Source organism: Polyodon spathula, chromosome 3, assembly GCF_017654505.1.
Source record: "Polyodon spathula isolate WHYD16114869_AA chromosome 3, ASM1765450v1, whole genome shotgun sequence".
Classification (NCBI taxonomy): Eukaryota; Metazoa; Chordata; class Actinopteri; order Acipenseriformes; family Polyodontidae; genus Polyodon; species Polyodon spathula.
The window spans coordinates 85485585-85500105 of NC_054536.1; the positions used below are offsets into that span (position 1 = coordinate 85485585).

General features: G+C 36.5%; 1 protein-coding gene across 3 annotated transcripts in view; it reads right to left on the bottom strand.

Annotated features, from left to right (window-relative positions):
* Positions 1 to 14280, bottom strand: part of LOC121313548 (cyclin-dependent kinase 6-like) — a 66301-nt gene extending 52021 nt beyond the window's left edge. The window contains exons 1-3 of one of the 3 annotated variants that reach the window (XM_041246223.1): positions 14102 to 14280; positions 11660 to 11990; positions 6850 to 6985 (exon numbers count right to left, since the gene is read on the bottom strand). In XM_041246223.1, the coding sequence (XP_041102157.1) occupies positions 6850 to 6985; positions 11660 to 11883 (360 nt within the window). In that variant the 5' untranslated portion in view covers positions 11884 to 11990; positions 14102 to 14280. Of the gene's footprint in view, positions 1 to 6849; positions 6986 to 11659; positions 11991 to 12264; positions 12490 to 12775; positions 13384 to 14101 lie in introns of those variants that run through there. The other 2 variants (XM_041246222.1, XM_041246224.1) reach the window with 2 other exon arrangements.
* Between the last annotated feature and the right edge of the window lie 241 nt (positions 14281 to 14521).

Here is a 14521-nt window from a genome sequence, read left to right on the forward strand (position 1 = left end):
TAATAACTAAAGAATTTTGTAGATCTAGAAGTACACTGGTAACCAAGTACATTGGTAACCAGTAAAACACAATTCTAGAAGTCAGTTTCACAAAGCACTGCTAGCAACTAGCAAGCTGATCTCTAGCATACTGTTTCAAAAATCAATATTTTAAGATAGAATTATAAAGTTTAGTAGAAACTGACTCAACAGGTCTATACGATAAAAGAATAAATGTTATTTTCTTTGTTTTCTTTAGCAGACTGCTATTTAGAACCGCCTTGTGAAACTAGCCCAAGGTTCCCAAAACACCCTTTGATATCAATTACCATTTGTGGGGACTGAGAAAACTAAATATATTATTACATCACATCATAACTGTACAGCATCTGCTTTTATAATGAAATTATAACAATTACCTTGTCAGCCCAACTGATCCAAATTCCACCCTTATTAAAATTAATATTAGCATTACCTTACAGCTGTCACAAGTCTTCACACTTGCACCACCCTCAACCACCAACGCTCTCCCTGCTGCCTGTAACTGCCTGTAAGTTCTCAGGATAATAAACAAAAGTGCTGCCAGCTTTTTTTCATTCTTCTAGTTATGAAGAGCACTTTGCATTCTTCCGAGCTGGGAAGAGAACAGAACAACACCGACACCAACTTCTTATCCTAAATCTAATAAGATTTGTGTGTGTCATTTATTCCATGTTCTTTGGCATGGAATTAATGATGATTTTAAAGGTTGAACTGCATGTCCTGCAGATCACCCATAAAACAAAGTCCCTTTATGCTTTGGTGGCACTATACATTACTTTTAATGAGCAGAATTCTAATGCAGTGCAAATGGGTCTTCAAAATATTTTTTACCTACTTCCTCATTCTACCATTAGGGGCCTAAGGTGACTGGTAACACAGTGAAGGTTACTGACTAAGGGGTCAAAAGAGTTGGATTTTTGCTTTTAAATTCAGGACATGGCAAATAGATTTACAGGCATCCCTCTATTACCTTATTTTATCTGCATACCATTTCCAATACAACAGGAAGCTGTCTAACTGAAAGGAGAAAAAAAAAAAAACGGTGTCACTCTGAAGCTAAAATATGGCAGATGTTGATAGCTGACACTGTTACTTGCAGGAAAGAGATGTTTCTGTGAGGCCCAGTAGTGGGCCTCTACTTCCCTGCAGCTGTTTGTGGATTGCAGCTAATTGCATCCACTTGTTGAACCTCAGGGATAGCGTCTGGAGGGGTCCAAGCGCCACAAGCTATCTTTACATAAAAAAAAAAAAAAAAAAATGTTTTTAAAACGGTCATTTCCTCTGGTGTAACATGCATGACAACATGTGACAAGAAGAAATGAATGATTGGTGGAGAGGGTGGGGACTGGGGTGCAGTGTTTGATGAGAGACACCGCTTTGCAGTTGCTGCTTAAATTACTTTGACACCGGCTGTAGGCAGCCTACCCAGCCACCCTGCCAAGACCTCACAAGAAACATGGCGAGGGGCCCGCAGTTCCATTCACTAACAAGCCAGCTGGTCAGTGATTAAAAAATCTAAAACAATACAGTGCACACTCATCCAGAAAACATTTGCAGATGCCGCTCTGAACTGACTGGTGACATTTCTACAATGCAAAGACAGACAGCCTTAGGAAATGTGTTAGAATGGGTCTCTGTGTGTGATGGTAAGGTAGCCTGATATAAAACAAGGCCTTTTAATGCCAGTCCACCCATTAGCTGGCACAGACGTGCTAGTTACTTTTAATAGTCGCCTACTGCTAACTTTGCCTCACAATGTATGTTGTTCTTTTCTATTGTGTTTCTATCTTCCTGTGGCCTCTTTATGCCTGTTCACCTCTCATTATATTGCACTGGCTATTTCTGTCTGCTTTACAGTTTTTGTAAAAGCTTTTACCACTCTGCTCAAGGTCAAGACCTGGCTCTGAGCACATACAAGTCTGAGTTGTTTTTGGTTTTCATTTTTAAACCCAGAATAACCTTGTGAACACAACCTCAGGCCACTGTTTTTAAACACCAAATTTGCCATTGCAGTGGCTACTGTAAAAGTAAAAAGTTCTCATTTTTTAGACTGAACTAATGTACAGTTCTATGGCAATGATGCACTGTTTTAATGCAACCACCTGGTATTTAGTAAGTTTTACCATTTTTGTTTGCCACAATAAAAAACACACAAACAAACAAAAAAACTAGAATTGGAACAAAAACAAAGCATCTCTGGTAGTATAATCTAAAGGGTATGTCATACAGGGAATGTTTACACTGCGGAACAGGTTGTAAGGCAGTACAGTCATGGCTCCCATTTGCCACATTATGCCATTACACTTACATTAGTAGTCTCATTATAAGGCGGATCACAAATAGCACATTCTCTTAACTATAGCTGCCGACTACAGCGTTATAAAGGACGAGCACTGTAGTATGTAAACATGAAGTACAATGGAAATGTGAAAAAGATTGTATCATTGGGGCAGTGAAATGGTTAATGCTTACTGGACACCACTTGCAATAGAACTTTACTGAGAGAAGCAATTCAGCAGTTACCTTTACTGGTCAATTAAAAAAAAATCACTGAATTCAGTTGTGTACCAAACATTAGGACAATAACTCAAAGTGTCCTATCTCTATGCAGCCTGAAATTCAAAAGTCTCATGACCTCAATATGGCAGCCATATTAGGTCAATTTAATGGCCAACAACATATTTAGCATAAAGGCTTTAATAACCCAGAAAATCTGAAGTCACTACCTTGAACTGTTTATGACAATGTCACAGGGGACTGACTGCTTTGCAAATCTCAAAATGTTCTCAAAGGTCATTATCATCCAGAAACGGCTCATGGCAAAAAGCTTGACAATTGCAATTAAAAAACTGTCTATGACAGGAGTTCATCTTTTGGGATTGGGCTCCCAGTCACTGGTTCTTTCATCACATTTGCATTTACATGTTTTCTGTGAAGACCATACTGCAATGTGCAGTAATTCTTCATTTTGTAATTCTTGTTAAAACATTTAACTGGAAATTTCCTGAAGTTAAAACAATCATAAACAGAGGTCCAACTATCCCACTGAGATACTTTATACACTTGTAACCTCAGGGTTTATTTAAAAGAAATGTGATAGATGGCTTAGAAGTAAGGAGTGTGGGAAAATGAAGATGCTATTATCACAGATCAGGAAATTAAATATCTTCAGAGCTCAAATTCTCAAATAACTTAAGTTGGCTGCAGTAAAAAAGAAAGAAAGAATAACCTCTATTAAGAAGTGTGGCAGGGTGAACTCCTTGCTGGTGCACAGGTGTGTGTGTGTGTGTGTGTGTGTGTGTGTGTGTGTGTGTGGGGGGGGGGGGGGGGGGGGGGGGAGTATTGGGTGGCAGAGAGCGGGTTAAATCTTCCTTTTAGTTGGTATCAGCTGTCATTTTGTGAAACTGACTCTTCATTAATTTTTAACTGGATATTTTTATATTTTTGATAGCGTTTAACATTATTACACATAATGTCTTAACCACCCGCCTCTCGCCTTTCTTCACTGTCTCTCTTCTCCTTTACTACCGTGCATTCACTTTCTTTACATGTACAAAAATGTAACATTGACGTGTTAGAAAAAACTTGAAATTAAATTAATAACACAAAACAAAGAAATTGGGCTGTTAAATACTTAAATGACTGGCTTTCTGAAAAAAAAAAAAACACTTTAAATTATTTCTTTAACAACGCACCAAGAAGTGACAATATCCAGCTCAACCCATGCCCTCTCGTGCCTTATTGCTTAAATATGTAACGGGAAATCTTACTGAAAAAAAAAAAAAATGTTGGTCATTCATTTTAATTAACCAACCACTACACTTCTAAAAGGCAATCAAATGTTTTAATATCTGTATTGGATGCATCGTACTGCATTACACACAAACTAAGAAGTAACACATTTAATACATGCCTGGATGACTATTTCTTAGGACAGGAGGTATATATTTAATATGAATGTGTTACCAAGTCGACCAGTAACAAAATGATTTCCAGTAACACCTAATCCCTACCTTGTAACACAATTTGTGCCCTTGGCTCTCGCTAGATAGAAGCATTAAGACCCATGGCTTCTCCCAGTAGACGACACAGCACAAAGATCACCATGGGAACGTGCAAGTTTCTGGTTCTTCACTACCTGTCAAGTAAGCTTAACTGTTGTTTTCACAACCACTAAGAAAGAATAAGATTGTATATGTTTTTATATCCTACACCAAAGTAAATAAACAAACATAACTGTATGGGAAAGTTTTACCTCCTAAAGTCTAGAAAGCATATCAACAACATAAGCAAAGCAGACTACTGAAAAAAAAAAAAAGTTTTTTTTTCAAATCAAATTGCATTTACACCTTTTTTTTTTAATGAAATGTCCACTTAACTGCTTGAGGTGGGCCTAAATAGATCATAGAGCCCTCTTTTTTATGTACCATTTCTTAAAATCTAAAAATACAGCACAACATTGGTACATATTATGATTATTTAACATTTATAACTGCTACAGTATGTCTCTTTTCCCTCTTTTAGTTACTTTTTTTCTTTGTAGATCTCTAAAATTTTCTTAACTAGGAAAAGGAAACAATTACTTCAACTGCATTGAAGCACTTTTGCATACTGAGATAACAAAATAAACCTTGCAGAAAAGCCTTGAGGCCTCTTCATGCCTTCAGGGGACGGTTTTATCATTAGTCACACTCTGTCATTGTTCTAAGACATTAAAAGTAAGTTTGTTATTTCTTTCTAGTACCTTAAACTAATTATATCACTAAAACCTCACTGTTATTAGCTGTCACTACTGGGAAACTGTTTAATATGTTTCTTGTGTTGCTTTGATGTCTGTCATTGTTGTAATACCATTTTCACGCTTTGACAAAATTAGGCTTTGAATGGTGGCAAATCTACAAACACCATCATTTCAGTTATAGCAAATGATACTTCAGTACGTAGTTTCACTAGAAAAATGACAAGTTTTACTCTTGATGTAGAGCACAGTCTTTGTATGAAGGGACTGCACATAATGATTGACTGGCTGGTCTTCCAGCAACGCACATTTACAGTTACAATGTGTAGCAATACTAGTATATGTAGCAATACCAAAAGAAACTAGTATAATTATTTGTCAAACGTTTCAACTTTGAATAAAATATACAAAGGTACATGTTAATCATGTACAGTAAGGTAGACTTGAAGATAACGTACTCCAACATGTTCCTATAACTTTGTTGTTAACGTGCATGTACTGTACAATTTCAAATTGTGTGAAAAATCCTGTGTGCCTATATAGATTAGTAAATGTCTTTATTCACACATTGGAGGCGTTTATATGCATCACAGTTTTTCTCACGACGTGTTTGCCATACTTTTCAGGAAATGCGTTGCTATGCAGTTCTGATTTAGGAAAAAAATTGTCCGTACCAATGCAGATTCCTCAATTCATAGTCCTTTAGGGGAGGGGGTATTTAAATATCCGTGTCTGCTTACTGAGTAGGAAAAGAAAGACTCTGAATATCGTGAGGAGAGCTTCATGCATTGCCATGTAGAGAAAAACATTTAACAAGAGAAATGAATTCACGTGTTGTCGCGCACATTCTGAATTACACTACACATTAGCTAGGCTACTTGTTTGTCTGGTTACCTTTCCAACACACGCACGCACGCACACACACAGTAACAATTATATCAAATATAATTTCTACTAAGTACAAGTTTTACTACTTAGAATTTATATTTGTGTGTGTGTGTGTGTTTATGGAACATCTAAAAGTAACATTTCATTAACACTAAAACCACCTTTTCAATACATGTTTTTATTTTGAATACAACCTACATTATATATATATATATATATATATATATATATATATATATATATATATATATATATATATATATATATATATAATAGATATATTTCGGACAGTTTATCTCTACTGGACCTAGCAGCCATCAATTCCTTTGTTTTGTACAAGAAATGCACTGGGGAAAATATCAGTAGGAGTAGCCACAGCACTTCAGCAGAAACATTTTGATCAGTAAACTGCAAAGCAGCAGGCTGCAGCAGCTCAACCTGGATTCTGTGAGTGACACACATAAGATAAATCATATGTTACTTTGTTTTAGATTAAAAACTACTTTTATTTTTACAGTTTTGTATGTACATAAACCTGTTTACACACTTGAAAGTTTTTTTTTTATATATAGTGCTTTATATGTAGTTAGAAAATAAACCCTTTTATGTTTAATTTTCATTTAAATATGGCATTTCGGCTGTGCAGATGTTTGTGTGTTTGAATAAAACTTTTGAGTTGTATCCGATAGTTTATCTTTCATTTTAATATTGATGATGTTTAAAATGTACTGTGATAATGACTGCCGTAGGTGGTTGTAGGTATGAGTATAACCACGGCGGTTCTAGTGTTAGTCTATAAATGTAGATTTTGTGTGTGTGTGTGTGTTTTGTGTGGCCTTTCTGCTGGAGATTACGCGAGACTAAATCAGAAGAACTGAATCTTGACTGCTGAAATCTCTGCCACAAACACGATTCCTGCTCCGGTTCACATGGGTTTTGTAGAGTCGATTTTCAGGTATATGTAAACCCAGCCATTTTCAGTATTTCCAGTATATTTACTGTAGATGGTACTTTGTCTGGCAACTCATGCACACATACAAAAAGTTAACCTCAAAGAGAATAATTAAACAAACAAATGCATCTCTAGTACTCCAATATTTGGTCTTCTTGTTAAATATTTAAAATAAATGAAAGCAATATATCCCACAACAGTACTGTTTATACACAGCATTCACTGAAATAGGTGCAGAGATCCAAGGTACCTTGATGGTTTCAGGAGGCACACCTGGCTGTGGAGCTTTCTCCAAATAGGTGGTCAAATCTTGATCGACATGCTCGAAGACAAGGGTCAGTTTGGTCTCTCTGTCTGTTCTTGACACTGTGCATACATCAAACAACCTGCGAGGAAAAACAACAAGAAAAATCAAGGGGGGGTTAGCCAGCAAGAAGCCACCCAACATATGTGAAAACTTTATTTGAAGAAACAGGAAGAAGTTAAACAACACCTTGCCAGAAGTGTCAATGCAACATTTCATCATATGACCAAAAGGTTCATATTTTACTGGTATTTGTTTCTTATTATTTTAGGTGCCAATTATTATGCATGTAGTTGTGTACAGTTTAATACCAGTTTAAAAAAAAGTGTTCCTTTCACAAAATGTAAAGGAATGCTGTAGTACTATCTGGTTCCATAGTGTTGTCATGCAAGGATTTCCTCATGGCTTTGTTAAACTGTTTGGTTTACAACTGGTAAACCAAGCGTGGGGTGTTTAATTTACGGTCAGCTTGATCTTATTTTGTTATATGTTGACAGATTTTCAACCTGTGCTGACCTATTAAGGACAGGTCTAGCAAACACATTGCACCACTGTGTCAGACTGCTAAAAACATGATACCGCCAACAAGTATAAGGATAATCACTGTCCTCATGTTGAGCCAATGCTTAGGCGATGTGTCAGTCATGGATAGGAGACGTGCTTGCACTTGCTACTGAAAGGGGCGGGACCCAAGGTATATCAGGGGATGTGGCTGAGCGATCTGTTCCTCTGTTATGGTTATAGACTGGCCGAGAGGAGTAAAAGAAACCGTGAGTGTTTAGTATTGTCTGTCTCACTAACTGATGACGGCTAAACGTGTATTCACAACACCACTTCCACCCGGAGCACACATTATTGGACTGGTGATCGTGTAGGGGTTTCAAAGTGTGTGTTTGTTGTTACTGTTTTGGGACTGAACCCTGTCATTTTGACTGGCTGTTCGCATTGTTGTGTATAGTCAGTCTTATTAGTTATATGCAATTAATAAAGCTTTGTTTTCACCATTGGAACTGTTGTTGGACTGTTGTTATAAACCACTATATCACCGCTACACATGTGCACTACAAACCACTTTGCCACAATCCAACATCAATATTAAGAATAGAATTTTTCAGCAGGTATATAATTCACATAAGCTTCCATATTATTATTAAGAGGAGGCTAAAAATTGCATAAGAGGCACATATGATTGTAGACATTAATATCAAATTCATTTTTAAAGTGGTCTGGGGAATTAAAGCTGCTTAAATGTAACAATGATATGCCGCTGACTTTGAGAAGGTTCTTGGCCAGATGTTGCAAGTTAACCTGGCCATACGCCATCACAACAACACATCCTTGCTCGGAATGTGGGGAATGTTGTTTTTTGGTAGTCACTGCCATTCCAGATAAGATGTAAAACCTCAAGTCCTGCTTTAGCAAGACCACCCCACATAACATATTCCTGGAATTACCTAAACTCTGTCATAGTTTACCCCAGTAAAACATTAACCTTCTTTGGAATAAAATGGGTTAGTAACTGCAACCTAGCAATATAATCTTCAAAAAAATTGTTCTATGGGAAACAAGTGGGTTAATGCACCAGTTTTTCATGTTAGCAATTTTGCACTGGGGACAGCCTCAAATTGGTAAGAGCTGACTAATCCATGAAAAGTAGGGGAAAGAAAAGATTCGCAAATCAGGAACAACTTTAATACTTGTTGGCCCTCCGCTTGCATTGTCTGTGATTTTGATAAAAAAAAAAAATATATATATATATATATATATATATATACACACACATACTGTATATAAAAATATTTACATTGATTCAAGGACCACCTTTAATAGAACTCTATTCAGCATATCACAGGATACTACTGTGTACCACCTTTAAAGACACCTTGCTATATGTTAAAGCGTGTGCTCTGTATCATTGAGAGCCATGCAGCAGTTGAAGGGTTCATTCTTATGGTAAAACACTGGTAATGGAACTTCAGTAAGTTAATCAAAGAATACAGCTGCTCCAGTCTGAGTAAGCATGTCTACTTAGAAGTTGATTTTATTCCTTGGTTCAAAGAGTTAACACCATCAATAAAATAAATATAAAAACCTTTTGTTAAAGTGAACAGACAGGATACATTATTGGAGAAATCCTAGGAAAGGCGTTTTTTTTTTCTTTAATATGGAGGAATTTCAGTTATAAAAAAAAAAAAAGACTGCTGAATAGTCAAGTCTAATGTCTACTAACTGTAGTATATATTTCCATCAACCCTCTGAGGCATATATAGATCAACGGTTATGGCATTTTTCAACAAAGAGGTAAACTTAATAGACTCTGTCACTGTGAAACACAAAGCTTCATTTGTTTTCTCGCCAAGGTATATAGAAGTTTGGATCTTAGTACTGGCCTTCAGATCACCCTGTCCTGACACTGTTTCTTAGAAAAGAATATCAATGCTGTTCTGAATTGAGAGACCTATTTCCTCTGTGAGAGCAGTCAAGAACTGGCCCCTGTGCCACTCCCTCCCTCCTCCCCAACAGCTAATTTAAGCCAAAAACTTCCCAACTCCCACTGCCAAATAGAAATGAAAACTCTGTTAGTCTAGCAATGACAGAGGTGGTTTCTCTAATCATATTAAACAGCCAAACGCTCATTCAAAGGTAATTGTCTACTCTGCAGCTGTATGCTAACCACATCAAAATATCATCTAAACGAAGCTCTTTTCTTACAGTAAAGGAAAGAGCCCAAATCTGAGAACAATTTCAAAGCACAGATACCACCCATGATACTTTCAAAAAATAACCAAATGCTGAATGGACAGAATTATTTTTTTCTTTTAATTAGAAACAAAATTGAACTTCCCCTATATTGCTGAATTTAATGCGGAAATTCCCTGAGCAGACACTAATAACTAAATTACCTTGACTCATTTGGCTTTTGAGTGTGGATAGAGGAAATGAGTACATCTCTGAAGTGTTTCTCATCGAAGTAAAATTAAAATATAGATGTGGCAGACATTTTCATTTTGCATATCACTTCCTGACTCAAAAAGGGCCTTGCTCAAGGAACTAAAAATATAATGACATGTACAAAAGACTAGGTTTTACTAACAAGATACACCTGAACTACACTTACCTAGCCAATGATGCTTTTGTGCCAGTTTCAGAAAATGATTTTCATCATACTTAAATTTAACTGAAATGTCAAATAGGTCAGAATATAGTAGTGATTCAGTAATAGTTTTCAGTACACTAAAACCAGGAAAAGTGAACATATTACCCGTTTTGGCATTTTACACTGGCTCCCTGTGCAGTATAGAATTGATTTAAAGATTTTGCTGTTAACTTACAAGGCCCTGAATGGATTAGCACCTAGTTATTAGCAGGAGTTACTGACCCTGTATCTTCCAAACCGCACAAGATCACAGGATGTGGGGCTGCTGGTTATTCCTAGGGTCAACAAAAGCAACAGGGGAGGTAGATCTTGTAGATCTCCTAAATTATGGAATGCTCTGCCTTCATTTGTCAGGGAAGCTGGGACCTTTACAGTTTTCAACTCAAGACTAGAAACACACTTTTATAAAATGGCTTTCTTATCTTAGTGGGTTTTAATGTAACTTTAAAATTGCTGCTTTTGTATTATTATTATTATGTGTGTATTGTTATTTAAATGGTCTGACTGGCAGTTGTGACATGCTAAATGTATTGTGGTTTGTTGTGTTTTTTTTCCTTCTATTTACTATACAGTGCTTTGTGATAGTTTTGTATAAAAAGTACTTTTGTATAAAAAGTTAAACCCACACAAGGAATGCTAGCGAAGGGCTCCAATAAGACTTCCCCTGGAAACATCGCATTGATGCAATTGATAAGGATTTTTAAATTAGGCAACATGTTTCTTGTTTCTGCTGTTGCACCTCTAAAAAGCACTGAATAGCACATCTATTGATGCCATTCCACCTTTGTTAATAACCCTGGGCCTATTATTGCGCCTTATTCAAAGAAGTACATACAAGTAAAATAAACTGATCTATGAGAATAATAAATAGTAACAAAATCACATGTGGTCACATAAATAAGTATAGGGTTATCCGACTTTTCCCTAACATGCTCCTAATCATGACTTATTTGTGTTTTAAATTTTCTTTCTTTTTAAAATGTGTTTTATTTTTTTGTATGCCAAATTCTGGAACAAATAAAAATGAAAATAATAAAAGACATCCTTGGAATATTTTCTTCTTACAAGTCTGCTTTGAAACCTACTGCTACCCTTCTTGCAACTGTTGTCATGAGATCAAAGTTAACACAAAACACACATACCCTACAGGCAAACACATGTTATACCAATCACATCTTCAGAAAATGTTCCAGGAGCACAGGACCACCAGTTTATTATTATTATTATTATTATTATTATTAGGTATATAGAATATATTATTCTGAGGGAAAAGCTTTTCGCACTCAGACCAAAAATGAAAGTACCCCGGATCTCAAAACAACAAGAAGAAAAAAGTAGGCCTGCAATGTCATTACTTGTACAGTATTTACAAATGCAATATTTCCCCAAATATTCTGTGCATAGGCTTGATCTTAAATTCATATTTATCATACAGTAAATATAAAACTACAACAAAATAAAACAGCAACAAACGTGTTATAAAACAGAGTCACAATGAAGCTGTGAGTATTTAGGCAACAGTGGACGCCAACGCGATATCGCCAACTATGATAATTAAATATTGGAAACCCGTCTCCTCTCGGAATTGATCCCTCTCACCTGACAACGTTGGGGTGCTCAAATGATTCCAACTGTTTCAGTACTGCCACCTCGCGGATGGTAGACAGAGGCATCCCCTCTTCTCCTGTTTGAACCCGGACCCTTTTCAGGGCTACAAAGCGACCCCCATTCTTCAAATCCCGTGCTTTATACACCTTCCCATAAGCTCCTTCGCCGATCTCAGCAACCGGTTCGTACTGTTGAGTCGAGCTTTCTTTATCCATCTTTAGAACGAGTTGTAGAAAGAATCAGCGTCCCAGGCAGGCGGGCAACGGCAGTTATTATAAAGACATCAATTGGGCAGGTGAAACATTGTCACGTCTATTAAAGACTATATGAAAAAAAGAAGCAGATAAAGAAAACATGAGTCAAACAAGTGTATATTGTTAACGGATGTCTATCATATACCATCCCTTCTCCCTCGATGCTATTATTGAGTCATTATATTATTAATATATCTTAAACCACATAGATACAAGCTAATTGTATCACTATTGTATTGAGCCAATCGTTTTGTTTTTTTTCTTTTCTATTGCAGTAAATATACAAACTTTATAACGAAGTTACGACCTTGTCATAATAACATGCAGGTTTAAAATACTTACATATATACAAATATGAATGCTAAATTAACAGCATGCTTCTCCGAGTGTTGCAATTTGCGACTGTGAAGTCCTCGCTCTACACGTGGTACGTCAAGCAAGCTATTGTCTGTCAGCTCTGATCGATTTGAGTATCTTCACCAACTCACAACTTGATGAGATGATAGTAAGCCCCTTGACACGAACACCACTTTATATCTATTCATGCCATCATCTGTAATAATACTTAACTATATAATCATAGTTTACACATTGTTAGTATTAAATATGTACAGAAGTAATACGATTTCTGGAATTCCACTGGTTTTTAAAATAAATATTATCCTTAAAATATAGTGCTAAACAAGCACTAAAATATTATCCTTAAAATATAGTGCTAAACAAGCACTATTTTTTTTTTTTTTAAAACAGCACTTTGCTCTCATTAAAAAAAAAAAAAAACAGGCAACGTGGATATTTCTATATTAAAGTCAATAAACTGACACAATTAAAGAGCATAAATTAAACCACCTACAATAGTCGTTTTAAAATCAGAAACTGTCCCACGAAGATTGTATCTGTGGTCAACCCTCTTCCAATTACCAGATCGATATAATTTCAAATAGACAATTCCAATGTGGGACGTAACGTCTATACACTCCGGTGCACCACCTCTTCCTTCGTGAATGAAACTTTGCAAGCAGTTAACTGATCACCGACTGTCCTCAGCCCGGGCCACACAGTTAGAGGCGCAGTGCACGCTCGGACCCCCATTCTCCAGCACTAGCAACAGCAGCTTCAGCAGGAATTTAGGCAGCTTCAGCATGAAAAAAGGGAGATTCGTTTCCCTCACACATACACAACAAAAACAGTGCAAGTGCAAACGTTTTTTGGAGCTCAAAGCGTATAGTGGAGCTCTTTAAGCTACAAACTTTTTATATTTTTATTTTTTTGTTCTAACTCAGAAATTGTTAATGCGTGTTGTGGACTGTGGTTCTTTTTTTCCCCTGCTTTTTCCCTTTCCCACGCTGGCTGACTGTTCTTGACCCCCTTAGGAGAAGTTTGACACAGCGCAGCAACATTTCCGCATTCCTTAGTGACTACAAAGGAAAACCGCCTCCTTGTGCTTCTCTGCTGGTTTAGCATTGTCATTTGTGTGTGTGTGTGTGTGTGTGTGTGTCAAAAACATAGGATTACCATGGACAAATAAATAAATAAATAAATAAATAAATACATACTGTAGCGGCCACTGGGTTTATTAGCAGACTCACTGGCTGGCCAATGCCCCAAGCTAATGATATCAATGGTGAATTTGAAACAGGACACAGCTCAAGGGGCCAGGCCAAATGCATTTATGTATAGGGGTTGGTGTCAGGAGATATTTAATTCAACAAGTTTATAGCAACATTACCAATGGTCTTGTATTGCAAACTGCTTTTTAGTGCTGGAATTACATTATTTCAAGCTATTATAACCAAGTGCCTTGTTGAAAATCACCTCGTTACCTCGATACTGATAGCTTAAAGGAATAATAAAACAAAACAACGTTAGTGTTAAGACGTTTGCAGAGTATCCCACCAAACAGACTGAAACCGTTTTAATTGAACTTCTCCTAAAACAGTCATTAAAAAAAAAAAAAAAAAAAAAAAAAACCTTACAGTTCAGCTCACTTGAAGCATTAGAAAAAGTCTGTCAGCTTGCAATCCGAATGCCTTTCACTTTTCACTTTCCATCTCCTCTTTCTTTTTACACAAGCAAACGGATACGATTACTTGCTTACTACAAAGTATCAATAGTCGCTTCCCTCATCACAAAAACCGTTAACCACGTTAAAATAAATGATAAGTATACGCATACATACCGCAAGTGTTAATTTTCAGCTAACATTTAATACCAAATGTGGCAGGTCTCTCACACCTAGAGGTGTCCTCTTCTAGAATGATGATACAGTCACCTCTTTCCGCTTTCTTGAAATAATGTCTATCCTATATTAAACATTTGCTATTTCTTAGAAAAACCCAACTCCAATACAGTTGAGACACACACACACACACACACACACACACACTTACTTTTTCTGTACCCAGAATACTAAGCGACGCATAAATAGAAAGTTTCCGGTTCTATAAGATCACAATTTAGCTATATCAAAAGAAAAATGTAAAAATTAAGCATACATTCAAATGTATAAATAATGGAATTTGTCGTAGTGGGTTCAGGTGAATGTGCAGTCACTTAAATCAAGACGAAAAAACTGTCTTGATGCTGGGTTATTGAGGGA